This window comes from Molossus molossus, unplaced genomic scaffold (assembly GCF_014108415.1).
Source record: "Molossus molossus isolate mMolMol1 unplaced genomic scaffold, mMolMol1.p scaffold_m16_p_19, whole genome shotgun sequence".
NCBI classification, from domain to species: domain Eukaryota; kingdom Metazoa; phylum Chordata; class Mammalia; order Chiroptera; family Molossidae; genus Molossus; species Molossus molossus.
In genome coordinates, this window is record NW_023425354.1 from 4,900,687 (window position 1) to 4,924,330 (window position 23,644).

The window sequence follows — 23,644 nt, forward strand, 5'->3', positions numbered from 1 at the left end:
GCCCCGCCCTAGCCTCACCTGCACGCACCTTGTCGCAAGATGGCCTTCTTCACCCAGTGTCCCGCCGCCTCCCGGGAAAGAAATAGTTCCCCGAACGCGCAACAGCCCATGGCCGTCTCCCAGGCCCAAAGCCGAAAGGAGCCGTCCCTCCCACAACCCGGCGGGAGCGCTGGGGGAGGGGCATAGCCGGGACTGCTGTTCCTGAGAGCGCCCAACCCTATCAGAGGGTGACCAGCGGACACAGGGCCAGGTTTCGGGACCCAAAAGCTAAGTGGCGTGAGGATGGGGGCGTCGCCACGAGGCACCTCCCCTCGGGGCGGTCTCCAAGACTGGACTCCCCTCCTCCAAATCCCTGTTTTGCCTGGCAAGCACCCCACGCCCCAAGGGACAGCAACCCAGTGACTGGAGTTTTTAGCACAACGGAGGGGACTGGAACAACGAAAGGCGGGACCGGAAGGGGCGCGGAGGCCAGGCCCGAGGCCCGGGGAGTGTACGGCGCGGTGGAGCTCCACCGCACAACTCGAAGTGACTAAGGTTCAAAATGACATGGCGCCTCACGGACAGCATTCTACCTGGACCCGCAGGGAAGGGCCACGGAGCCCCGGCCTCCCTCCCTGGACTCCCCTGGACAAGCTGATTAGAGGTCTGTGACTTCTCATCCCTGCTGGCGCAGATCCTGGGACGGGTGCGGGGTTGCTAGCTTCTCTTAGCTCCTGCAACAGAGAGAGCAGCTCTCTCTGTGGGTGGGCAGACAACGGGATAGGGGTGGGGTCCGTGCATCCATACCGAGGTAGGGCACTTGTCCAGTATATCCAGCCACATAAGAAAATGGATCTTTTTTCCCCCAAAATGACTATGGCTTTTGGCTTTATTGCGTGAAGCAGGCACCCTCTCATTTAAAGGCACTGAGTCCTCTCTTCTGCCACACCTCGCTGAGTTCCAAGCGGATCACTGCAAGGCAGCAATCTCAGTCCTGGGGTTTGGAAGCGCTGCAGCAGCCAGGTAGGGGGGCTCAGCTTGGCTCTTCTGCAAGCATCAGACACCCAGGTCCACGGCCCAGCCTAGCCCCTGAAGCTATAGGGTGTAGGAGGCAGCTGAGATGGTCCCTGAGAGTAGACAGTCCAAGTCCCTCCCAAGCAGGCGTCAGGCCTGCCAGAGCAGGTCAGTGTCCCAGATCCCTGGGCAGTGTGAAATCCCTGAAGCTGTAGAAGGAGATGTCTCCATGATCCACAAGAGCAAAGATCAGAGGAACATCCCCACTCTGATAGGACAACCGCTTGAGGGTGCAGAGGTCTGGGACTGGCTCATCAAATCTGCAGGGATAAAGGTTAGACTGAGACCTGGACATAGCCTACCCAAAGGCTTTGAGACCCCATCCCTCTGTAGCTCCCAGGGAAGGGAGATTAAGGCAGGAGTTGGGGATACAGAAGTCTGGCCCCCCCGGATTCTCCTGTCTGCAAACTGCATGGTTCTTAAGTTAGAGAGAGACCCAGAGTCCTGGTTGAGTAAGGGGGCTAGGAAGAGTGAGGCTCTCACTGAGCTCAAGACTAAAGTGACACAGGAGACTACCTGACAATGCCAGGGATGAGGGCTGAGGACTGGGAAGCTTGGGTTCCCAAACTGGCTGTGTGACCTTGCTTCAGTCATGTAATCCTTCTGGACCTTTCAGGGACTGGCAAACTGGTCAGGGGCATGGATTTACAAGAGAACATGGTTTACAAGAGAACTGGCAGCAGCCAGGGGGCAATGCCTGCTGGTCTCATACCCACTGATGCACATCCGGGCATAGGGTTTGCCAGGGTTATTCTTTCGGAATGTGGCCACAGCGTCAGCCTGGTAAACATCAAAGCTGATCTCCAAGCCCCCAGACTTCTCCAGCAGCCTGAGAAGAGAGTGAGAAACTTTGGGGACTGTCCTGCTCTACCTTTTTTTTTTTTTTTTTTTAACACACCACCTTTTCCCTCTCCCAATTCCAGGAAGCAGCCTGTCCAGGGGAACTGGGGGTCCTGCTGTGAGGTGCCACTTGAGAGACGGGGAGGCTCAGCTGCCTACCTCAGAACCCTAGGGATAAACTCTCTTCGTCTTCTCATTCTTCCCACTCCCCTAGACACGCATGGATATTAGCTGGGGTCCCTGGAATGATCCCCCAGCTCATACCCAACTTTAGGAGTGAAATCCCAGCTCTCAACTCCTGCTGCTAGCCAAAATATTGTGGAGATGGGCACCACTTGGAAACTCACCAGGCACCTCCATCAGCAAGGTGTGTTGTCTGCAGCACAGAGATATGTTGAAAGACTGTGGCTAGAAGGACAGAGAAAAGTTGTTGGGGAGGGCAGTCAGTAATCTACAGACTCCCCTGACATTTCTGTCTTCTATCTAGTTTAGGGTTCCCCGGATTCAGCAGATTTCTTAAAGTATAGGTATGTCCCATGTTGTTTATCTGAAATATAACCGATCAGGCAACCCTAATCTAGTTACTTATAGTCTACCATGTTCTCATAAGGACTATAAGTAGTTCTGAATCTGTTAATACCGTTCTTGACCTATTACAGTGATTTTCAACCTTTTTCATTTCATGGCATTCATAAACTAATTACTAAAATTCTGCAGCACAATATAAAAATTTTTTTTTACTGATCTGACAAAAACATAGGTATAATTTTGATTCATTCATACCAGATGGCTATTGTGTTGGCTGTCATTTTTTAATTTGATAATCTAAGGAAAAAGAGGTCAATGCCCCTGCCTAAATAGTCAGATACTGCATGTATTTATTTATTTTATGTTTTTATTTTTTAGAGAAAGGGGAAGGGAGAGAGAGAGAAACATTGATGTGAGAAACATTAATTGGCTGCTTCCCACATGACCCCTACTGGGGATCGAGCCTGAAACCCGGGCATGTGCCCTGACCCGGAATGGAACCAGGACCTCTCAGTCCATGGGACAACACTCAATCCTCTGAGCCACACTGGCTGGATAGTAGTTCATGTTTTTAAAATTCTTGCCCTGGCTGGGTTAAATCGTGGTCCCAATAGGCCAAGCTTGACGGTTTGATCCCTGGTCAGGGCACATACAAGAATCAACCAACAAATGCATAAAAAAGTGAAACAAATCACTCTCTCCTTTCCTCTCTCTAAAATCAATCAATAAAAAATTTAGCCCTTGCCCTGGCTAGTTTGGCTCAGTGGCCAGCAGACCAATGGTTGTAGGTTCAATCCCCGGCCTCAGTCAGGGTTGTGGGGGAGGCAACCAATAGACGTGTGTCTCTCATATCGATGTTTCTCTCCCTCTCCCCTTCCCTCTCCTCTCCTCTCTCTAAAAATCTATGGAAAAATATCCTTGGGCCTGGATGGTGTGGCTCAGTGGATTGAGTATTGGTCAGGGCACATACATGCCTAGGTTGTGGGCTCAATCCCCAGTAGAGGGCGTGTAGGAGGCAGCCAATTGATGTTTCTCTCTCTCTCCGTCTCCCTTCCTCGCTCTCTAAAATTAATTAAAATGTTAAAAAAGAAAAAATATCCTCGAGGATCAACAAAAATAAATAAAAATTTTTGCACCAATTATCCTTTTCTTGGAGTTGCACTACTGTCCAATGAGCGTATAGTAAGAACAGTATTGCTAAAAAGAAAACTAATAACCCTGGCTGGTTTGGCTCAGCAGTTGGAGCATTGGCCTGTGGACCAGAGAGTCTTGGGTTCGGTTCCCGCTAGGGGCACGTACCAAAAAAAAAAAAAAAGAAAAGAAAAAGAAAACTAATAGTAATAAAATAAAAATAAGAATTTATGTGGCACACTAGTTGAAAATCATTGTCTTATTAGTTCCTTGTCCTTAACATTGCAGGGCATACAGTACACCTTCCTTTTATTTCGCCAACATATCACCTCCGTGTTCCCTAAAAGAGTTGGGAGAACGGGATCACAGGGAATTGGTGGCAGAACCACCTACATGCATCTTGTGTATGATGTAAAGGATGTTGGTCATAATTTTCATTTCTTTTCTTCTCTGGCACTGACTTGCCATCTCTAAACCTTCCCATATGGGTCCTTTTGCTGCTTCCCAGGAGAACAGACTGTCCTTGGGGGTTCCACTTCATAGGACAGCTCTCTCCTCCTTCATCTTTCTTTTTTGAATTTTTTTTTCTTTATTGATTTTAGAGGGAGAGGGAGAGAGATAGAAACATCGATGAGAGAGAACATCGATTGGCTGCCTCCTGCATGCTACCCCACTGGGGATTGGGCCCACAACCTGGGCATGTGCCCTGACTGGAAATCGAATTGGCGACTTCTTGGTGCAGGGGTCGACGCTCAACCACTGAGCCATGCCAGCCGGGCTCCTTCATCTTTCTTAAGCCTCAATCAGTCATGGTCAATCCATGCCCTGTTCAAAGTCTTGTGATTCCTTAGCTGCTGCCAGTGGCCTGTGGAGCTAAGGCAGGGTGAGGGGGTACCTGGAGAGTCTGCCTGGCCAGGACTCAACAAGGGGGTGACAGGCTGGTCCCACAGGTGGGGGGGGCGGCTCTGCGTCTTCTGCAGGTGCCGTCTCTGCAGCAGCTGCTTGTACTCCTGCCAGCTGGAGCAGCGCTGCACCTCAGGATCCGCGTTTACATCCTCCCGTAAGTGCCGGGCCTCTGCCTGTTGCTCCCTTTCCCGTCTGGAGAGCTTCTCCTTCCGCTGGTTCAGTTTCTGGCACCAGGACTCAGCATCTGTCTCCCGCCCTGCGACGTTGGCTGGAAGCAGCTCTGGGGCTGGGGCAAGCAGGAGGGTGTGGCGGCTATCTGAAGCCATGTTGGGGAAGGAGATCTGCTCAAAGTTCCAGCGTGGCTTACAAGTCCCCTTGACCCCATTCTCTACTTTGCCACTTTTCTGGCTGCATCCCACCACCTCCCTGGCCAGGCCAGGGCAGGGCTCCAGGGATCCCAGAAGCTGAAAGGGGCCCGCTAGGCCCTTTATAGGACTTGACTCCTGGGGTTCCTCCTCTGGGCATTGGCTGTTCTGGTTGCAGGGAGATGGGATAGAGGTTGCCAGGCTCTTGGGTGCCCCATCTGCTTCCTGTAGGGGGTTCTCCAGGGTCTTGGGCTTCTTATTAATGGACCTGAGGAATGTGGAGAGGAAACGCAGCACATCTGCTCCTGGTTGCTGAGGTGCACAAGTCCTACGCGTGCCCTACTGCCTCCCTGAGTTTACATGGGACCCGCTCAAGCCCAGCTCTTAAACCCATCCATGCCTTCTCCAAGGTCCCATACACCAGCACTCTCTCAACAGCTCTGCCACCCCCTGCCCAGAGTTCCCTAGGTGGTGGCCATATGGAGAGCATTACCAAGAGCTGGAACTCCTCCTCTTCCTCTTGCCATTCGGATCCTCCAAGCCCTGGGCACTGCTGTCCAAGTTCAGCTGCCTCTCATAAGGGGACAGGATGGAGCTGTTGGGTGAGAATGAGGTGAGCAACAGATCCATGTTCTCAGCCTGGTGCTCCTGGTGGAGTTTGTGAGGGACTGGCCCAGTAGACAAGTCAGTGGGCCAGGGTCAGAGCCAAACCCAAGGGTTAAGGCCCCAGGCAGACCTGCCCGAAGGGCTACATAGGGGCCTATCCATGCATCTCTGCCCAGGCCTTTGAGTCTCACCAATGGTTCCTCTGAACAGAAGTTCCTTGGAACCAGGGCTCCTGCAGAGCCAACAATAAATGATTCATCACAGGTGAGAAAAATCAAGGGCTAGGAAAATACAGAAAAGAAAACCCGTGGATACCACTGTAACATTTTTGTTTCTTATAAACACCATACTGACTGTCTCTCCATATTTGGTTTTTTTAAAAAACCAAAATGACATACTGCTCTGTAATATTTTTGTTTCAGTCAATAATATATTACAGACATGGCTCCTTACCCCTATAATATTCTTCCCTGCCATGGTTTTTATTTTTAGTGGCTCTAAGGCTGCACCATCTAATATGGTAACCACTAGACATAAATAAAGTTAAATTTAAATCCATTAAAATTAGATAAAATAAATTCAATAGCATGAGGCACATATATTGGGTAGTATAAACATATATCGTTTTTATCACCACAGAAAGTTCTAGTGGGCAGTGCTGCTGTAGGGGATACACTAATTTGTGTGACCGTGCCCTCTGTGTTGGACTCACAGGATGTTTCCAAGTCCACTGGTTTTACAAAGTGGTGGTGTTCTGTGTAAGGTCCCCACTAAATGCCAGTTGTGTGGGGCAGTGATTTTGCACTCTGCTGTTCCTCAGCAATGAGCACAAGGCCTGGCATCCGGTAAGTAATCAACAAATATTGCTGAATGAATGGATGAAGGAGTATTCTCACAGGTGATCTTATGCACACATCTGTGACTATTTCCTTAGGATATATTCCAATTCCAGAAGTTAAAGCTCTGTTCTAGAGCTTTCGTGGCATACTGGGAAACCGCAAAGGGCGGTACCAGTTTCCACTGTGAATCTGGATTCTCTGTGGCTCTCGGCAATGCCGGATTACTAAAGCGATGACCTTCAGAGGCCCCAGAAGAAAAGAACATCTAACCTAGCAAAAGGAATGTCAAGCCCTATTCAACTGCTAATTCCTCACTTGCTCCTTCATTCAGGCCTGCGCTCAGCAAATCTGCCTGCACACCTACTAAGTGCCAGGCCCTGTTCCAGTACAGCATCTCTATGCTCATAGTGAGCTGTAGGTGCTCAATCATTATCTGTGGGGTGAACAGGCTGAAGATGGGGCTCAATTTGAGAACCCAGAATAAGTTGAAATGACCCAGATTGTCCCAACACGCCTCTCAATAGAGCATTTCCAGCAGAGGTCCCCAGCCCAAGTTCAGGGAGCTGCAGCTCCAGTCAAGGACTCCAGGTGAGCAGAGGCCACTTTCTGCTTTGAGGCTAGTCACCCAGGTCCCAGCACTAGAACAATCAGGAGGGAAATGGGACAGGGTTTTACCTTGGCTGGAATCGTCGAACCACATAGCCCAGTCTCTTCAGGTGGCTGAAGACCTCAAAAGAAAAAAAAAAAGTAAGTAAAGGTTATGTCCACTTGTGAAAACACCACCTAGTTTCTCCAATAGAAGCCATTCCCCATATCTCTCTCCCACCCACCCCCAGATTCCAAACCCTGGGACGGGTTGGACCACACTCCATTATAAACAACTCTCCGAACTAAGGTCTCAGTATGAATTCCTGTCTCTTGCTTACCTTACTTGGCACAAATGACATGTAGCAGGTTCTTGATTTAAATGCAAATCCCAAAGAGCTAACAGCTGATGAGCCAGGCAAAGAACTACACCCTAAAATATGATACTAAAGCTGACAAGAGTTAAGCTCCTGATTACAATGTGGACAAGAAGATGGCAAAAGGTGGTGGACATTCCACCCAACTCCTCCACAGACAGGGGTGGGTGGGAGTGGTCTTTGGTAAAGAGCCACTACATGTTCATCCTCCTGTTCCAATATCCATATCAGAGACATATGCAGGAATGTCCCCCATCTTACTTGATCTCTCAGCAGCCTTCAACATAGTAGACCACTTCGTCCTTGAAAGACCTCTTGGCTTCTGTGATACTACTTTTCCTGGTTTTCTCCTGCGTTACCAGACACTCTTCAGTCTCCATTTCTGGTCTCTCATCTCCTCCCTCACCTCCTCATGCTGGAGAACCCTAGATGTCAGATGTAGCCCTCCGCTCTGGTTTTAAATACCATCCATGTGCTCATGACGTCCACACTTATCTCTAGCTTTGTGCCTCTGTCCCACTTTGTTTTCTTCCTAGCACTCAATTCTGTGAAGTCAATCCTTCTTTTGCTTGCTGATTTACTATTCATTGCCACCACTAGGATGTAAGCCCCATGACAGCAGAGCCCTTGTCTGTCTTGTAGCCCCAGCATGTGGCTCCGTGGCTAGTACCTCATAGGTACTTGTAAATAGTAACTGACTCAGTGGATGGGTGGCTCCTCTCCTGAGAGCAGGTGGCAAATACCTGGTACTGCAGGAAAGTCACAGTGTTCTCCGTCAGCAGCAGCTGGTAGGCCTCCTGGATAGACAGTGGCAGGTCTTGGTGGAAGAGTTGGATGGAGCCCTGTAAGTGGGGCCAACAGCTCAACTTGTAAGCCCTCCCTGCAGTGGCACTACCAATGGGGCAACTTCCTGGTTCTAATATATGTGCCTCCCCACCCCACCTGGCAAACATCACAGCAGGAATATAGTCAACCAGGAAGGGGGGACGTGCACCAACGCTAATATGGATGGGCATTCTTGTCTTCTGCTCGAGAAGTCAGGTTCTAAGATCCCTTAATACTCAATTGTGTATACTTTTTCTCCAAAAACCAACCAACCAAACAACAACATGTTCTTCCGGTTCCACGGTCCCAACCCCTTCCCCATCCTCCTGGGGCCCCACTCACACACTCCAGCAAATACAACGCCTCCTCGGGGTGAAGCCGCTGCCGGCCCTGCTCCGAGAAGCCCATGGTCTGCCAGAATTTACGCTGTACGGGACCCAGAGCAAATGTCACCAAGGAGCCAGGAGGGCAGAGAAGGCGGTTCCCCTGCCCCCGAGCCCCGCCGCTCACCGCCGGAGACTTCAACTCCACGAACCCCTCTTCCGGCCTCCATTCGGCGGCCACCAAACTGCCCCTGGCGAAGAATGGGTTGGGGTCGGTCTCAGTGGGCCGGAGAAGTCCACGGGACCCGTCCGCCCCGCCCCCGGCCCGGCCCGGCCCGGCCCCCTCACAGGCGCTCCACGCGCTCCTCCGCCAACAGCTGCCAGAGCTCCAGGCGGCACAGGCGCAACCGCTCGGCCTGGGACGCCGAGCCGTCGGGGAGGAAGTCCTTGGGGCCATGCGAGCGCTGGGGCAGCTTCTGGGACCGCGAGCGGGCGGCGAGGAGTTCCCGGACACTGGGCGGGAGAAGACGCGGGGTCACAGCCACGCAGGCGGGGACGCCTGGTCCCGTCCTGAACCCCGCCCCCTTCCCGCGCCCACCCCACGGTCCCCGTGACTCCTCCGCGCCGCACCTGAGCACACGCCCGGCCGGAACCTCCACAGCAGTGGGCTCTGGTTCGGGCTCCATCGGGCCGCCGCCTGCGCCTGCGCGCGCAACGCCCATGCTCCGCCCACCTTCGGAAGTCCGCGAGGCCCTAGCGCCGGCGACCGTACCTCCGCCCTCGTCACCGGATCCACCCACGGGCTCTCCACTTTCCTACCTGTCCTGGCTCCCAGCGCGATCTTGTACCTCGATTCCGGGGGCAGAGTTTGCAGGTTTCTGGATTTGTAGGAGCTTCTCTCTACTGTCCCTAGTTCCTCTAGAAAAACCTGGGGAACCTGGCGTCTGAAAATGTAGTATGAATAGTCGACACGTGGCCCTCCTCTCCGCAGCCCTGGGTTGCTTCAGTCCCCACCGTCTGGCTGGACGAGGACGGAAGAAGAGGGGGTTTAGAGAAGGGAGCATGGCGGGTTCCTGAATTCCAGCTTCGCTTACTGAAGGCCACCTTGGCTGGCAGGTGCTTTCTGGGAAGGTTCGGGTTTCCTTCAGGGTCCGCCGTTAGGTCCCTCCCGAGGGGCTTGGAAGCCAGCTCTCGAGGACCCGGGAGCGGGAGGCGCTGTCCGGCCCACGATGGTGCTGAAGCGCCACCCCAGTCTGTCCTTAGCACCTCCTCGAGGCTGGGGTCCACCCCGCCGCCACCGTGGGCCGTTCCGATACCGTCCGCGAGGTGGCGCCATTGCTCCAACCAGCCGGTGGATCGGCGACTCTGGACGCGAGCCGAGGTCGCTGCGGGAGCCTCGGGAGGGGTGAGGGGCAAAGAGAAAGAGGGGCTTCCCAAGTGGGGTCCCTGAGTCTAGGTTCCCAGACTCCTGCACGTCACGTTTCCTTTTCCACCCAGTCACAAACCCTTCGGCCTAAACCCCAGAGCCCCAGGTCGCCCCGGTTCGGCGACTGGAGCTCTCGCCCCCACACCCTCCGCTTCACCTGGGCGCATGCGCTGACCGTCCAGTTCTCTGGTCCGCCAGGGAGCGATGGGGGTGGGGCCTGCCGCGGATAGGGGCGGGGCCGCAGGCGCTGACTGACAGTCGGACTGCGCGGCCGGGACGGTCCCTCCGCTCCCGATCCGGCGGGAGGGAGGGGGGAGGGGCGGGATTTCCTGCGGGAGGCGCCTAGCCGGCCTTGGAAAAGGAGGAGGAGAAAGGGGGTAAGGGGGGCAGTGGGAGCCACCATCCAGAGTGCCAGGGACCGCGCCGGGCCAACCGGACCCCCGGCGGGGCGGCTGGGAAAGGTGAGACTGCGTGGCCTGAGCTGGTGGTCAGCACCCTTGAGGGCGGGCGCAAACTAACTTTTCCTGCGGGTTCGGCGGGCGCCTCCGTCTCTTTGCTCCTTCCGTCCTCCTTCGCGCCTCCTTATTCCGTCCTCCCGCATCAGTCCCTCCGGCGCTTGTCCCAGTCGGTCCCTCCCGCCGCTTTGTTCCCCAGGTCGGCCTGGGCTGGGTTGGGGTTGGGGGTTTGCGCGGCGCTGGGCAGGCATTCCGGGGGGCGGGGGAGCCAGCCCGACCCCAGGCACTGCCAGGGGCACCCTCCCCCAATGTCGGCCGCGGGCCATGAGAGGGAGTGCCATCTGGGTTGGGCTTGGGACGTTTTGAGAGTGAGGGGTTCCCAGCCAGAGCCCCAGGCCTGCCCGGGTGTCATGCCACAGGACTCGGGCAACAAATTAGTGGCCAATGAGGAACTGACGTAGGCTTTTCTGCAGTGAAGTTGGGGCTCTGGACCCCAGGTTCAGGCTTGGGGGGCCAGACAGCCCCATTTGGCAGCCGTGCCCCAGCTCTTGTCTCTCTTCTTTGCCCAGCTGCTTCTCCAACCCGCACAAGGGGTGAGGATAGGTCAGCAACAGGTGCTGTAAAGCCTCCCTGTGCAGCAGGCAGACCCCTACCAGAAGTGGGGGGCCATAAGTTCCCCATCCCTCTCCCTCTCTGAATTCATAAAGAGCCCTGCAGCCAGGGCTTCCAGCTTTTATAGTAAAGCATAGATAGGAGTCTGGGGCAGGAGCCTTCCACAGGGAGTGACCCCTCCTACCTGCCTGTGCCTGACCCTCCCAGGCCCCACCTCCTGGCCCAACAGTTGTCCGTGGGTGTCAGCGCCTTGGGCTGTGAAGAACAGGCTGCTGCCCAGCCTGCCCCAGGTTGAGATGCTGCCAGGTGCCCTGGGGCCTCAATGACTCAGCCTCCCCCTCCCAGAATGCCACCTCTGCCCCCTCCAAATATTCCTCTCATGCATGGCAGCTCCCTTCCCGCCTTGAGTGGCTCAGCCCCTCCCTTGGCTCATAAGGGCAGCCAAGGCGGTTTGGGGGCTCCCTGGAGGTCCTGTCCTGCTCTTCTTCAGAGCCCTGCTTCTGGGACCCTTGCAGGCTCTGGCCTCGCCCTCAGCAGAGGCACTGCACCTTTTCCAGAACCCTGCGACCTGTCCACTACTGCTGCCCAAGGCCTGAGGGAATGCTGGCTGCTTTCTGGGTGGGCATTGGTGCTCCTGAGCCACGCTGGGAAGATTGGCGTGCCCAGTCCCAGCCCATCCTGGGCTGTCGGAAGCTGCAAGCTGTTATCTGTCCAGATTTCCGAGCAGCCTCCACCCCCTCAGAGATCAGCTTTCCTGCTTGTGGCGGCAGCTCACGAAGCACCTTGTTGGAGTACCTGTCAGTGCCTGACAAGAAACCCATTGCCTGAGACACCAGACACGTTCCCCCGGGACGCCTGGCCCTCCAAAGGGCCAAGGCATGGCACTCTGACGCCTTGGCTTAGCACAGTTTTCGTGCCTCTCCCCTGGACTTCTGAGCCCAGAGCCCAGCCCAGGGACCAGGATGGGTCGTGAACAGGACCTGATCCTTGCTGTCAAGAACGGAGATGTGACTGGTGTACAAAAACTGGTGGCTAAAGTCAAGGCTGCAAAGACAAGTGAGTACTTGATGGGGTGACTGTGCAGCTGAGACCCTCCCCTGAGTGCTCAGGTTGCAGAGAGAGGCTTGGGGGTCACTGTGACCTAGGGACATGGAAGGGGAGAACTGTCTCTGTGTGGGAAAGCCAGAGAGGAAGTTGGGTCCCCTTTGCTGTGTGTCAGGCAAATCACATAACCTCTCTGGGGCTCAGTTTCCTCACCTGTAAAGGAAAAGGGTTGAAGTGCATTCATTCAGATTTTTTTGAGTGCCCATTGTGTGCCAGCTGGGCTGTGTTCTAAAGCACTGGATCTCGGCAGTGAATGAAACCAACCGGAATTCCTGCCCTCGTGGGGTTTTCTCCTAGCAGGTGGTTTTTCCGATTGTTCTAGGTCCACGGGGTTTCTGACAGTGGTTTGGGAAAGACTAAACAGATAGAACTCCACCCCTGACCCACATCACTTCAACTGGGTCATCTCTGCATTTATGTCTTAGTTTAATGGGAATGTCTATAAAGTAGCTTTAAAAAGAGAGTTCTAGCCCTGGCCAGTTTGGCTTAGCAGTTAGAGCATTGGCCTGTGAACCAAAGGGTCTTGGGTTTGATTCCCGGTCAGATTCGAGCCCTGGTGGGGGGGTCGTGCAGGAGGCAACCAATCAATGTGTCCCTCTCTCTCTCTCTCCCTCCCTCCTTCCCTTCCACTCTATCTAAAAATCAATGGAAAAATATCCTCTGGTGAGGATTAACACACACACACCCACACGCACACATGCACACACGCACAAAGAGTTCTGTCTAAAACAAAGTCCATCACTACCTGATCACATTAAAAAACAAAAAACAAAAACCTTCCCCTTGATTTACCTTCCTGTGTCCCCTGGTGGGGTGTGGCTTAAGCTAATTTTCTGGACATTTCTCCACAGCCTGAGGTCTTTAGTCTTGACAGGGTTGTGGGGGTTTCATGCACAGGTGGCCACACCTGAGCCCTATCTCTCGGTAATCTCTGCTCTGAGACCCCAAGGAGATTAGACCTCTGGGCTTCAGGGTGAGCTCTCTGGGCCCTCCCAGGAGGACACTGGACTTGTCCCCTCGAGTTCCTATACCAGCAAGGGCAGGAGGTGGCTGCTGCTACCATACTGGGACTGGAGGAGGGAGGGTCCTAGCCCCAAGATACACCTTGGCTAATGAAAACATTTAATTATCCCCACCTACACCTGCTAGCGTGGGTGCCAGAAAGAAGGATTTTAAGGGCCCAGAGGCTCCCACTTGCACACAGGGGCAGGAGGCCAGGGTATAGGGCGATGGAGCTGTGGGGATGTCTCTGTGCCCTGGGAAAGTGGGTACAGGGTGAGCACGATGGAGGGAAAGTGCTAAAGAGGTCCCTGGAGGCCCAAGAGTGGGAGCCACTCACCCTCCTCCTTTCACCTCTGTGTTGTTTTTGGCGACCTGCCCAGTGCGGCCTTGGTGAAGCTGCTGTTGGCCTCACAGCCCTGGGGCCTCGAAGTGAGGTCCTAAGGAGGACAAGTGGGTGGGGTCTGGCGGCTGGTGGTGGGAACCTCGCAGCTGGCTCCGAGGCTCCAGGAAGGTTCCCTGTACTCAGGGGGAAATGTTTGTGGGGGAAGCGGTCCCTTCCCCAAGCCCCCAAAGGCACTTGCACAGAGCATGGGCACAGGCATGGAGTGACATGGGTCCTGGGACTCCTCATGAGGCCCTGGCACTGTGCCTCCCTTCCCAGTCCTCTGAAAAGCTGGGAAAGCTGGTGACAAAAAGGAAATCATAAGGTAACATTTGCAGACCTTACAGTTCATGAATTATTGTGAACCCCTTAGTTCCCTGCCTCTACATTCACTTTACCGATAAGGAAACTGCCACTCAGAGAGCCCAAGGTCACATAGCCATTGTGCGGCAGATCAGAGACACGCCGGCCCTCCTGCCTGTGCTCCCACACTTGGCTGCTCATCAGAGTTACCTAGGATTGTTCTGAAAGTGCAGACTCCCTCCTTCCCCCACTCCCTTTTCTGAACTGTCTACTTCTCTGGCCAGAGGAAATGGAGTGGGCTGGGGGGTGGCCCGCTGAGCTCACATCCTCTGCCCTAGCCTAAATCAGGAGTGACCCTTCCACCCGGCAGAGCCAGGCCGGGAAAGAAGGTTGTGCTCAAGGGGAAGTGCCTGGAGCCATTCCAGACCCAGGACCCTCCGCCCTCCCACCAAGGTCCCCAGTCCAGTGGCTGTGAGCCTCTCCCCCCACCGCCTTTCCGGCCATTGTTCTGGAGAGAACGGAGCCACCCAGCCTGGCCCAGCCCCTGTTCCTGTCTCTCCTGTCACATTGTCTTGCCACTCCCCTGAGAGGCTGCACCTCACCACTAAGCTGCCCATCCCCAACTGTCCAGGCTGGCAGCAGGTGGAGGGGCTTTCTGTGTCTCTTCCCTGCTGCCCTCGTCATCGCCACTGAGGCTCAGAGTGGCGCCATAGCCAGTAAGAAGAATTTGAACCAGGCACTTCCTGCCCCTGTTCTTCCCACTGCTCTGAATGGTTCTGTGTGACAAGGACTTTCCAAGGGGGCTAGAGGAAGACTGGGAGGCCTGTGCTGCTCGGTGGCCCCCAACTCCTCACTTCTTAGTCACTCCTTGGTTCTGTATTTACCTTTTCAGCAATAGCATAATTCAGCTCAGCCCTAAATGTAGCTGTCCCCTCCCTCCCCATCCCACACTCGTCATTTCAGGGTTGGTCCCTCCCTGTTGGAAGGATGCCCTGTCTTGCTGGGGTATTCAGAGGCCCACCAGGGCCTGGGGGCAGGCCTGGACCAGCATGCTTGGCACCCTGCCTGCCTGGGTTGAGCCAGGCCTCCTCCTTCCCTGCAGGGGTGGGTTCTGGCAGGAGGCAGGGGCTGCTTATGACAGGCATTCACCTCCCATCCCCGACACTTATCAAGGACAGCCCCCGGCCATGCCCTGGCTCATGCGTGGAACACACCTGCATGAGTCCCGTCTCTGTCCCCGAGGGCGATGAGCCAGCATCCTGCCCATGCTTCTAGCCTCTCGCCACCACCCAGCAGAGTCTCCTGCCTAGGGCCTCTGGGTGCAGAGACTGGCCAGTACAGGGACTGTACCAGCTTTTGCTGGAAGACAGTATCTTGGTGATAAGGAGTGCTAAGTGGTGATAGCTTCCATCTTTTGCATACTGACAGGGTACTCAACCCTTGTGAGCAGGTTTGTGATCAGCCCATTTTATAGATGAGGACACTGAACCTGAGAGATGAAGTGACTTGACCAAGATCACACAGCCAGGGTATAGTGTAGGTCTGTCTGACACCACCTTCTCTACTATGCTCCATTCAGAGATGTTGTAGGGCTTGGCTTGTGGCCCTGGGCAGCCCTGGCATCTGCCCTTGCAATCTCGAGCCTCTAATGCCCCTGTCCTTTCCTTCCCAGCCCCTTCGGCCCAGCGGGACAATGAGATTTGTTTCTTGGCCCGTTCAGGCAGGAATGCTAACCATGCGCTCGTGGGCCTGTCTGTAGAGGGCACAGCATGCCAACCGCCCCTCCCCACCCCCTCGGCTCTATAAACGAGCTGGGCTGGGGGCCCAGGAAAGCTAGGCCACTGCTGCAGCAGCTCCCTGCGCTTGGTGCCCTCGAGCTGATGGGCCAGTGGGCCAGGGTGGGGAGCCATAGGGACAGGACACTAGAGGGCCATGGGGCAGGTGCTTTCCTGCACACCAAGAGGTCAGCTGGATTGGCAGGTGGATGGGGAGGGAGCGCTGGGTTAGGGTGTGGCTAAGGGCGGATCATTTAAGGTGCCCTGATGCCTCCTGCTCTGATCCCCAGAGCTTCTCGGCTCCACGAAGAGACTCAACGTCAACTACCAGGATGCTGACGGGTAAGTGAGCCCCGCACCTCCTGAGAGCTGTGGGGTGCAGGGGGGACAAGGAAGAAAGGCCTGGGGCCCAGAGCCTTTTCCCCTCTCAAACTTGGCCCTTGAAGTATGTTTGCTGAAAGCCGGGCCCTGCCCCGATGGGATGGGAGGGAGGGGTCCTGCCCCTGAGAGGGGGAGGGGCCCTGGTGCTCTCTGAGGGGCCTCCTTGGGTCAGATTCCTGCTGAGCCCCCTTTTCTCCCTAGAGGATAGGAGCCCTCAGGCTCCTGCTCCCACGGCCCCCTCCCCTGGGCCGGCTGGGGGGTGAGGCCAGACAAACAGGCCTCTCAGCCCAGACACTGAGCCCTTTCATGCTGCAGCTCGGCTGCTCTGCGCTCCCACGGCAGGGCTGGAGGGTGGGGGCGGGAGGGCGCAGTGGGCAAGCAACCCAGCCCCGCCAGCCCCCAGGATGGGTCTCGCAGGGAAGACAAGGATTTGGGGGGTAGGGGCTGCTCACTGACACCCCCACCATGTGTCCCACCACACCAGATTCTCTGCTCTTCACCATGCTGCCTTGGGGGGCAGCCTGGAGCTCATAGCCTTGCTGCTGGAGGCTCAGGCCACCGTGGACATCAAGGACAGCAATGGTGAGACCCCAGTGGGCCCCAGCTTAGACCGTGTGGTCGGAGCTTGCTTCTGCTACAGCAGAGCAATGCTAATAGATGTTGGCATAGTGTCTCTGGGCTTGCAAATGCTTTTCCACCTCTTTAATCTTCATCGTTTTCTGGTGGTACTGATATCCCAGTATCCAGATGAAGAGGTTGAGGTTACATTGTTGTCATGAGGTCACCAGATCACCCATGGTGGGCAAGGTGGGATTCTGGCTTCAGCCTCATGCAGCCGGACCTCTTCCTGACCAAGCCCAGGTGAAGCCAGCATCACTTCTGCTGGGTCTGTCTCCCTTCCAGCTGGGGTGGCTCGGACCCTGCTCAGTTCTCTCCCCTGACCCCACACCGTCCCAGTACCTCCCTCAGAACTGCCTTCCCTTTCGCAGGCATGCGCCCGCTGCACTATGCCGCCTGGCAGGGCCGGCTGGAGCCTGTGAGGCTGCTGCTGCGGGCCTCAGCGGCTGTCAATGCCGCCTCTCTGGACGGGCAGATCCCACTGCACCTGGCTGCCCAGTACGGCCACTATGAAGTGGTACGTGAGCCCGCCCGCCCGCTCTCAGGGGCACTGGGGCAGAGGACCAGGGCTAGCACAGAGGGACTGGCCAGGCCAGACCCCTCACTCAGCTCCCCCCTCCCCCCCAGTCAGAAATGCTCCTCCAGCATCAATCCAACCCGTGCCTGGTCAACAAGGCCAAGAAGACGCCCCTGGACCTTGCCTGCGAATTTGGGCGGCTCAAGGTGAGGCCTGCAGCCCTTGGGGGGCTGGGTTCTGGGCGTTTGTGGGGTCTCAAGAGGAGGCTCCACCTGGCTGCTTGTTGCTGCAGGTGGCCCAGCTGCTACTGAACAGTCACTTATGTGTGGCCCTGCTGGAGGGTGAGGCCAAGGACCCGTGTGATCCCAACTACACCACGCCCTTGCACTTGGCTGCCAAGAACGGCCACCGAGAGGTCATCAGGTACCCACCGCTCCCCCCACCTTCGTTTCCTCATCCCTTTCCTGTGGGGCCGGCAGTGTCCCCTCGGTGCCCTGCCCTGTTGCCCTCTTCACCCTTGCTCAGGATCACTCTCCCTTGCTCCAGCAATTGGCTTCCTCTCCCACCCCCACCACCCTTTTGACCCCTCCCCTCCACAGACAGCTCCTGAGAGCTGGGATTGAGATCAACCGCCAGACCAAGACGGGCACAGCGCTGCACGAGGCTGCACTATACGGCAAAACGGAGGTGGTGCGGCTGCTCCTGGAGGTGGGTTTGGGCACCTGCTCATCCCCGCAGGTGTACAGAGCCCCAGCAGACGCTGGGTCGGAGACCGGCTGTGGAAGCTCTGAGGGGTGTCTACCACCACCGTGGTGTTTTTCATGGGTGGTGGCTGAGTGGCTGGAGAGCAGATGGACCTGTTTAAGCCCCGGTTCTGCCTCTTACTAGCTGAGTGACCTTGAGCTTGTCCTTGACCCTATCTCTGAGCTTCTATTCCCTCATCTGTAAAATATGAAAAGAATACCTCCCTCCTAGGTAGTTGTGAGGATGGGGGGAAATGACAAGCAAAGTATTTGGCACACACTCACTCCACACTGTGACCGCAGGGCGGGGTGGACGTGAACATTCGGAACACGTATAACCAGACAGCGCTGGACATTGTGAATCAGTTCACCACCTCCCAGGCCAGCCGGGAAATCAAGCAGCTACTGAGGGGTGAGTGTGTGTGGGAGAAGACCCAGCCCCGGGGTCCCCCATCCAGTGGGTACCAGGAAGCGGAGCAGGAGTGGATGTCACAGGAGCAGCATGTCACTCCTGGGGCTGGGGCTGGCACTAGTCAGGGGGAATGCTGTGGGCTGATGAGGCAGGGACCTGGGGGAGGGTCATGGAGGGGACAGAAGAGGTAGGAAGATGTCCCTCAGATGACACCTGCCCTCCCCCTTCTCTTAGAGGCCTCGGGGATCCTGAAGGTTCGAGCGCTCAAGGATTTCTGGAACCTCCATGATCCCACTGCTCTCAACGTCCGGGCAGGGGACGTCATTACGGTGAGGACCGGGTGCAGGGGACATCATTACGGTGAGGACCGGGTGCAGGGGACGTCATTACGGTGAGGACCGGGTGCAGGCATTTCTTTGCGAATACAAGTGATTTCTGTCACTTACTTGGGTACCTGCTGTGGATTAAGCTCTGCACCAAGGTCTTTATCTGAACTATATCATTTATGTCTTTCCAATCCAGGTAAGGTAGACGCTGTCACCTTTCCCGTTTTAGAGATGATGAAATTGAGACTTAGCAAAGTTAATGTGACTTCCCAAGGCCACATAGCTAGCAAGTAGTGGAGTTGGGATTTCAACCCTGGCTGACTCCAGAACTCTGGTTTGTACGTCCCAGAGGCACAGAGGAATTGGGCTGGATACTGATGGCAGGGGCAGAACTGGGGCTGACTTGGGCATCAGAGACCAGCTTCTTGGGTGTCGAGGACCGCAGCTGCAGGGCTGGCCGCCTGCCCTTGCTCGATACAGGAAGTAACCATTGCACCCCCCTCCCCATCTGCCACAGGTGCTCGAGCAGCATCCCGATGGCCGCTGGAAGGGGCACATTCACGAGAGCCAGAGGGGCACAGACCGTGTGGGCTACTTTCCCCCTGGCATTGTCGAGGTGGTCAGCAAGCGTGTGGGCATCCTTGCACCCCGCCTCCCCTCTGCGCCCACCCCCCTGCGCCCAAACTTCTCCCGGACACCACAGCCCCCTGCTGATGACTCCCTGCACCCTCTCACCTATGGCCAGCTCCCTCGGGTGGGCCTCAGCCCAGACAGCCCAGGTACATCCTCCCCGAGGGCAGTGTTGGCGCCAGGGTGGGTGTCTGGCTTTGGCAAGCTGCCAGTCAGCTGTTGGCAGGGCCAACTGGGGCTCTAACCCCTTTGCTTCTGCCCCCTGCAGCAGGTGACAGGAATAGCGTGGGCAGTGAGGGCAGCGTGGGCAGTATCCGCAGTGCTGGCAGCGGGCAGAGTTCTGAGGGCACCAATGGCCACGGCACTGGGCTCCTCATTGAGAACGCCCAGGTAGGAGGGAGTGGGTGTTGGGACAGGGCAGGGCTCACCCTCCTGCTGCCAATTCCTGGAACGTTGAGTTGGCTCCTTCCCTGTCTGCAGCCACTTACCTCTGCTGGAGAGGACCAGGTGCTGGCAGGACTGCACCCCCCGTCCCTGGCAGGTAGGAGGGATAAATGAGACCTGGACGGGCTGGGGGAGGTGCAGATGGGCGGCTGAGGGCTTGGCACCCCTTCGTCCTGCCACCCCTGATTCTATTCCTGTCCCTCCTTGAAGACAACCTGGGCCACCGCCCTCTGGCCAACTGTCACTCTGGGGAACAGCTCTTCACCCAGGACGTGAGGCCGGAGCAGCTGCTAGAGGGGAAGGTGTGACCTCCACTGGGGAGTGGGCTGCAGGACCAGGGTGGAGGTCAGATGGGCTACAGTATGGACTTAAGTCCCTTCACAGGCCACTCAGGCCAGGCCCCTAGGGGAGGCTGGGGCAGATGGCTGGGCTTTGGCCTTGGCCCCTGCTCAGCAGATTCCGCTCCGTTAACGTCACCCCTATCCCGACACCACAGGATGCTCAGGCCATTTATAACTGGCTGCGTGAGTTCCAGCTGGAAGGCTACACTGCCCACTTTCTGCAGGCTGGCTACGACGTGCCAACCATCAGCCGCATGACGCCTGAGGTAGGTGCCCCTGCAGGAGGGCAGTGGAGGATCCAGCGGGCGGAGGAGGGGGCCTGATGGCATGACTCTGTGTGGCAGGACCTGACGGCCATTGGGGTGACCAAGCCTGGGCACAGGAAGAAGATCGCCTCGGAGATCGCCCAGCTCAGCATCACTGAGTGGCTGCCCAACTACATCCCGGTGAGTGGGCAGCTGGCGCGGGCTCCCAGCCTCAGCTGAGGCTGTGTGATGCCTTCCTGGCTTGGGGGCCAAGGCTGGCTGGGGAGCCAGCTCTGACGACCGCGGTGCTCCTCCAGGCGGACCTGCTGGAGTGGCTGTGCGCGCTGGGGCTGCCGCAGTACCACAAGCAGCTGCTGAGCAGTGGCTACGACTCCATGGGGCTGGTGGCCGACCTCACCTGGGAGGAGCTGCAGGAGATCGGTGTCAACAAGCTTGGTGAGTCCTGACTGCTCCATGGCCTTCTGGCCAGGCGCCCAGTGCCTCTAAAACCTTTCCAGGGTCCAGACCCGAGCAGAGAACAGGGTTCAAGAGAGACTGGGGTGCACTTTTCCAGCCCCAGGGAACCCTGCCACCCATATCCGTCCGTCCATCTCAGGTCATCAGAAGAAGCTTATGCTCGGTGTGAAGCGTCTGGCGGAACTTCGGCGGGGCCTGCTGCAGGGGGAGACCCCAGGAGAGGGCCGCCGGCCGGCCAGGGGCCCAGAGCTGATGGCCATCGAGGGGCTGGAGAACGGGGACGGACCTGCCGCAGCTGGCCCACGCCTCCTGACCTTTCAGGGCAGCGAGCTGAGCCCAGAGCTACAGGCAGCCATGGCAGGGGGGGGCCCTGAGCCCCTCCCCCTCCCCCCTGCCCGCTCCCCGAGCCAGGAGAGCATTGGAGCACGCTCACGAGGGTCTGGTCACTCACAGGAACAGCCTACCCCTCAGCCCAGTAGTGGAGAGGCCAGCACCCCACAAGAAAGGAACCTTCCAGAGGGCACAGAGTGGCCCCCTAAGCTTTGTTCCCCACTTCCTAGCCAGGGGCCTCCCCCATATGTTTTTATGTACCCCCAGGGCTCACCCTCCAGCCCAGCTCCAGGACCACCTCCAGGTGCACCCCGAGCCTTCTCATACTTGGCTGGCCCCCCTGCTCCTCCAGACCCACCTCGGCCCAAGCGCCGGTCTCACAGCCTGAGCCGGCCTGGCCCGGCCGAGGGGGAGGCAGAGGGGGAGGCTGAAGGGCCAGTGGGCAGTGCCTTGGGCAGTTATGCCACCCTCACTCGGCGACCAGGACGCAGTGCCCTAGCCCGGACTGGCCCTAGCCAGACCCCAGCTCGAGGGGCTCCCCGTAGCCAGTCCTTTGCCCTTCGGGCTCGACGTAAAGGCCCCCCACCACCTCCTCCAAAGCGCCTCAGCTCTGTCTCTGGCCCCACCCCGGAGCCACCTCCACTAGATGGAAGCCTAGGGCCCAAAGAGGGGGCCACAGGGCCCCGAAGGCGAACACTGAGTGAACCAACTGGCCCATCGGAACCCCCTGGCCCACCTGCCCCAGCTGGCCCTGCATCAGACACGGAGGAGGAGGAGGATCCAGGGCCCGAGGGGACACCCCCATCCCGGGGCAGCTCAGGGGAAGGGCTCCCATTTGCGGAGGAGGGGAACCTGACTATCAAACAGCGGCCGAAGCCAGCCGGTCCCCCACCCCGGGAGACGCCGGTGCCCTCCGGCCTTGACTTCAACCTCACAGAGTCAGACACTGTTAAGCGGAGGCCCAAATGCCGGGAGAGAGAGCCTCTGCAGACGGCACTTCTGGCCTTTGGAGTGGCCAGTGCCATGCCCAGCACCCTGCCCTCCCAGACCCCGAGCGAGGCCCCTGCAGCTTCTCCCAGCCCTCCTCAGCCTGACCCTAGCAGCCTTCCATCTCAAGGAGCTCCGACCCCTCTTTCTCCCAACCCCCCAACCCAGCCCCCCATACCCTCCTGCCCTGGGCCGGCTCTGGAAAGTTCGGCAGGCAATCAGCGGCATGGGGAGCCGGAGCCCCCAGCTCCCTCTGCTGCCCTCATCAAGGTGCCCGGAGCAGGTATGAGGCAGGGCCTGCGGGGACTGGGCACTGTTTGCAGGGCTTGTGTTCAGCCCAGTTGAGTCACAAACCAGTCGTTTTATCTCTGTAGGAACAGCTCCCAAGCCTGTGTCTGTGGCCTGCACCCAGCTTGCATTTTCTGGCCCTAAGCTGGCTCCCCGACTTGGCCCCCGCCCTGTACCGCCTCCGCGGCCGGAGAGCACTGGGGCTGCAGGCTCCGGCCGGGCGCAGCAGAGACTGGAACAGACCAGCTCATCCCTGGCGGCTGCGCTGCGGGCCGCGGAGAAGAGCATCGGCGCTGAAGAGCGAGAGGGGTGAGGGCTGCTGGGGAGGGAGGGAGAGAGGGTGGCAGCACAGGAAAGGCTCTTCCCGCATCCTTTTTCCTAGGGTCCTGGGATAGTGGGGGGGCAGGGGCACCACAGATAGATCCTGTTTGGGGATCCCATTGGAATGGGAGGAGCCTATGTTCCGGAGTCACCTAGATCTGACCTGTAGGGATCTGGGGGCTGCCGTATGGAGGCACAGGAGTTGGGCAAGTCCTTACCCCTGAGCCCCGGTGCTCTCATGTGTAAGGAAGGGACAGTAACTCCCACCAGCTCCGGAGGTGTGAGAATTCAGATTCTCGAAAAGCACTTGGCACCAACCAGGCGCTCAGTGTCAGCGCCCTTGCCCAGGGCTGGTGGGGTGATCTGATTTTTGACCCATCTGACCAAGTCCTTCCCCCACTGCAGCCCCCCCAGCACCTCCACCAAGCACATTCTGGATGACATTAGCACCATGTTTGACGCCCTGGCTGACCAGCTGGATGCCATGCTGGACTGAGCTAGACCCATCTGCAGCTCAGCAGTGCCCGCTGGGACCGGCAGCATCCATTGCCTTTGCCTCGACGCAGAAGCTCCTGCCGCCCTCGCAGGGTCCCTCCTGCTGCTCCGAGCCAGTGGCTGTCGGCACTGCAGGTCTAGGGGGGCCAAGGGAACCTGTCGGAACCTGATCTCTCAGTGAAAGCCCCTCCCAGTGTATAACCTGAGCAGAGAGCCCTACCCTTTGGACAGGAACCCTGGTAAGAGCTTCCTGCCCAAGGAGAAAGGCGGTGGCAGAGCTTCTGGGTGCTGTCTCTACCCCCTCAAGTATCTCGTTTCTATGCCAAGGTTCTCTTGCCGCCGACTGTGCTGTCCTGGTGCTGAGAGGCTGGAGGAGGCGTGTCTGGCCGGGTCCCCACAGGTGTACATAGGACATGTAAATAAACCACCAGGGACGTGCTCAGTGCTGGTGGCAATGCCCAGGCCAGACACCTGTCCCTCCCCTGCCTGCCCTCAGTGAGGCAAAGCTGGTGGGGATGGGGGCAGTGGGATTAATAGACCCCCAAAGTCCAAACTTTTTCAACTGTAAATGTTATTTTTTAAGCAGAGAGAAATGCATATATTTTAAATGGAATTTATTCTATCTATAACTGCCTGAGAAGATGCAGTGGGG

The 23,644-nt window shown here is 57.2% G+C and overlaps 2 protein-coding genes across 2 annotated transcripts; one reads left to right on the forward strand and one right to left on the reverse strand.

Annotated features, from left to right (window-relative positions):
• Positions 1-554: 554 nt before the first annotated feature.
• Positions 555-9,087, reverse strand: TSEN54 (tRNA splicing endonuclease subunit 54). The gene is made up of 11 exons (XM_036269928.1): positions 9,009-9,087; positions 8,727-8,891; positions 8,566-8,629; positions 8,398-8,481; positions 7,974-8,072; positions 6,944-6,996; positions 5,317-5,418; positions 4,448-5,091; positions 2,241-2,301; positions 1,766-1,882; positions 555-1,313 (listed from the first exon to the last, which is right to left on the reverse strand). Exons 1-11 carry the CDS (start codon positions 9,062-9,064, stop codon positions 1,163-1,165), a joined length of 1,596 nt encoding a protein of 531 aa, XP_036125821.1. The 5' UTR covers positions 9,065-9,087; the 3' UTR covers positions 555-1,162.
• Positions 9,088-10,116: 1,029 nt separating this feature from the next.
• On the forward strand, positions 10,117-23,377 carry CASKIN2 (CASK interacting protein 2). Its single transcript, XM_036269525.1, has 20 exons — positions 10,117-10,265; positions 11,429-11,927; positions 15,728-15,779; positions 16,303-16,400; positions 16,808-16,953; positions 17,064-17,159; positions 17,246-17,376; positions 17,553-17,661; positions 18,000-18,108; positions 18,343-18,437; positions 18,952-19,213; positions 19,333-19,454; positions 19,545-19,605; positions 19,719-19,810; positions 20,005-20,115; positions 20,194-20,295; positions 20,412-20,550; positions 20,711-22,171; positions 22,263-22,485; positions 22,903-23,377. The coding sequence occupies exons 2-20, from the start codon at positions 11,834-11,836 to the stop codon at positions 22,991-22,993; spliced, it is 3,594 nt and encodes a 1,197-aa protein (XP_036125418.1). The 5' UTR covers positions 10,117-10,265; positions 11,429-11,833; the 3' UTR covers positions 22,994-23,377.
• The last annotated feature ends 267 nt before the right edge of the window (positions 23,378-23,644 follow it).

What these genes read in the sequence shown, in the direction of transcription:
- TSEN54 (XM_036269928.1), bottom strand. Translation starts at nt 9,064, where the DNA reads ATGGAGCCCGAACCAGAGCCCACTGCTGTGGAGGTTCCGGCCGGGCGT. An exon ending in GAGGAGCGCGTGGAGCGCCT is followed by an intron (nt 8,630 to 8,726) that starts GTGAGGGGGCCG and finishes ATTCTTCGCCAG; the next exon opens with GGGCAGTTTGGTGGCCGCCG. An exon ending in AGGAGGAGTTCCAGCTCTTG is followed by an intron (nt 5,092 to 5,316) that starts GTAATGCTCTCC and finishes CACATTCCTCAG; the next exon opens with GTCCATTAATAAGAAGCCCA.
- CASKIN2 (XM_036269525.1), top strand. Translation starts at nt 11,834, where the DNA reads ATGGGTCGTGAACAGGACCTGATCCTTGCTGTCAAGAACGGAGATGTG. An exon ending in AACTACCAGGATGCTGACGG is followed by an intron (nt 15,780 to 16,302) that starts GTAAGTGAGCCC and finishes CCACCACACCAG; the next exon opens with ATTCTCTGCTCTTCACCATG. An exon ending in GGGCAGGGGACGTCATTACG is followed by an intron (nt 18,438 to 18,951) that starts GTGAGGACCGGG and finishes CATCTGCCACAG; the next exon opens with GTGCTCGAGCAGCATCCCGA.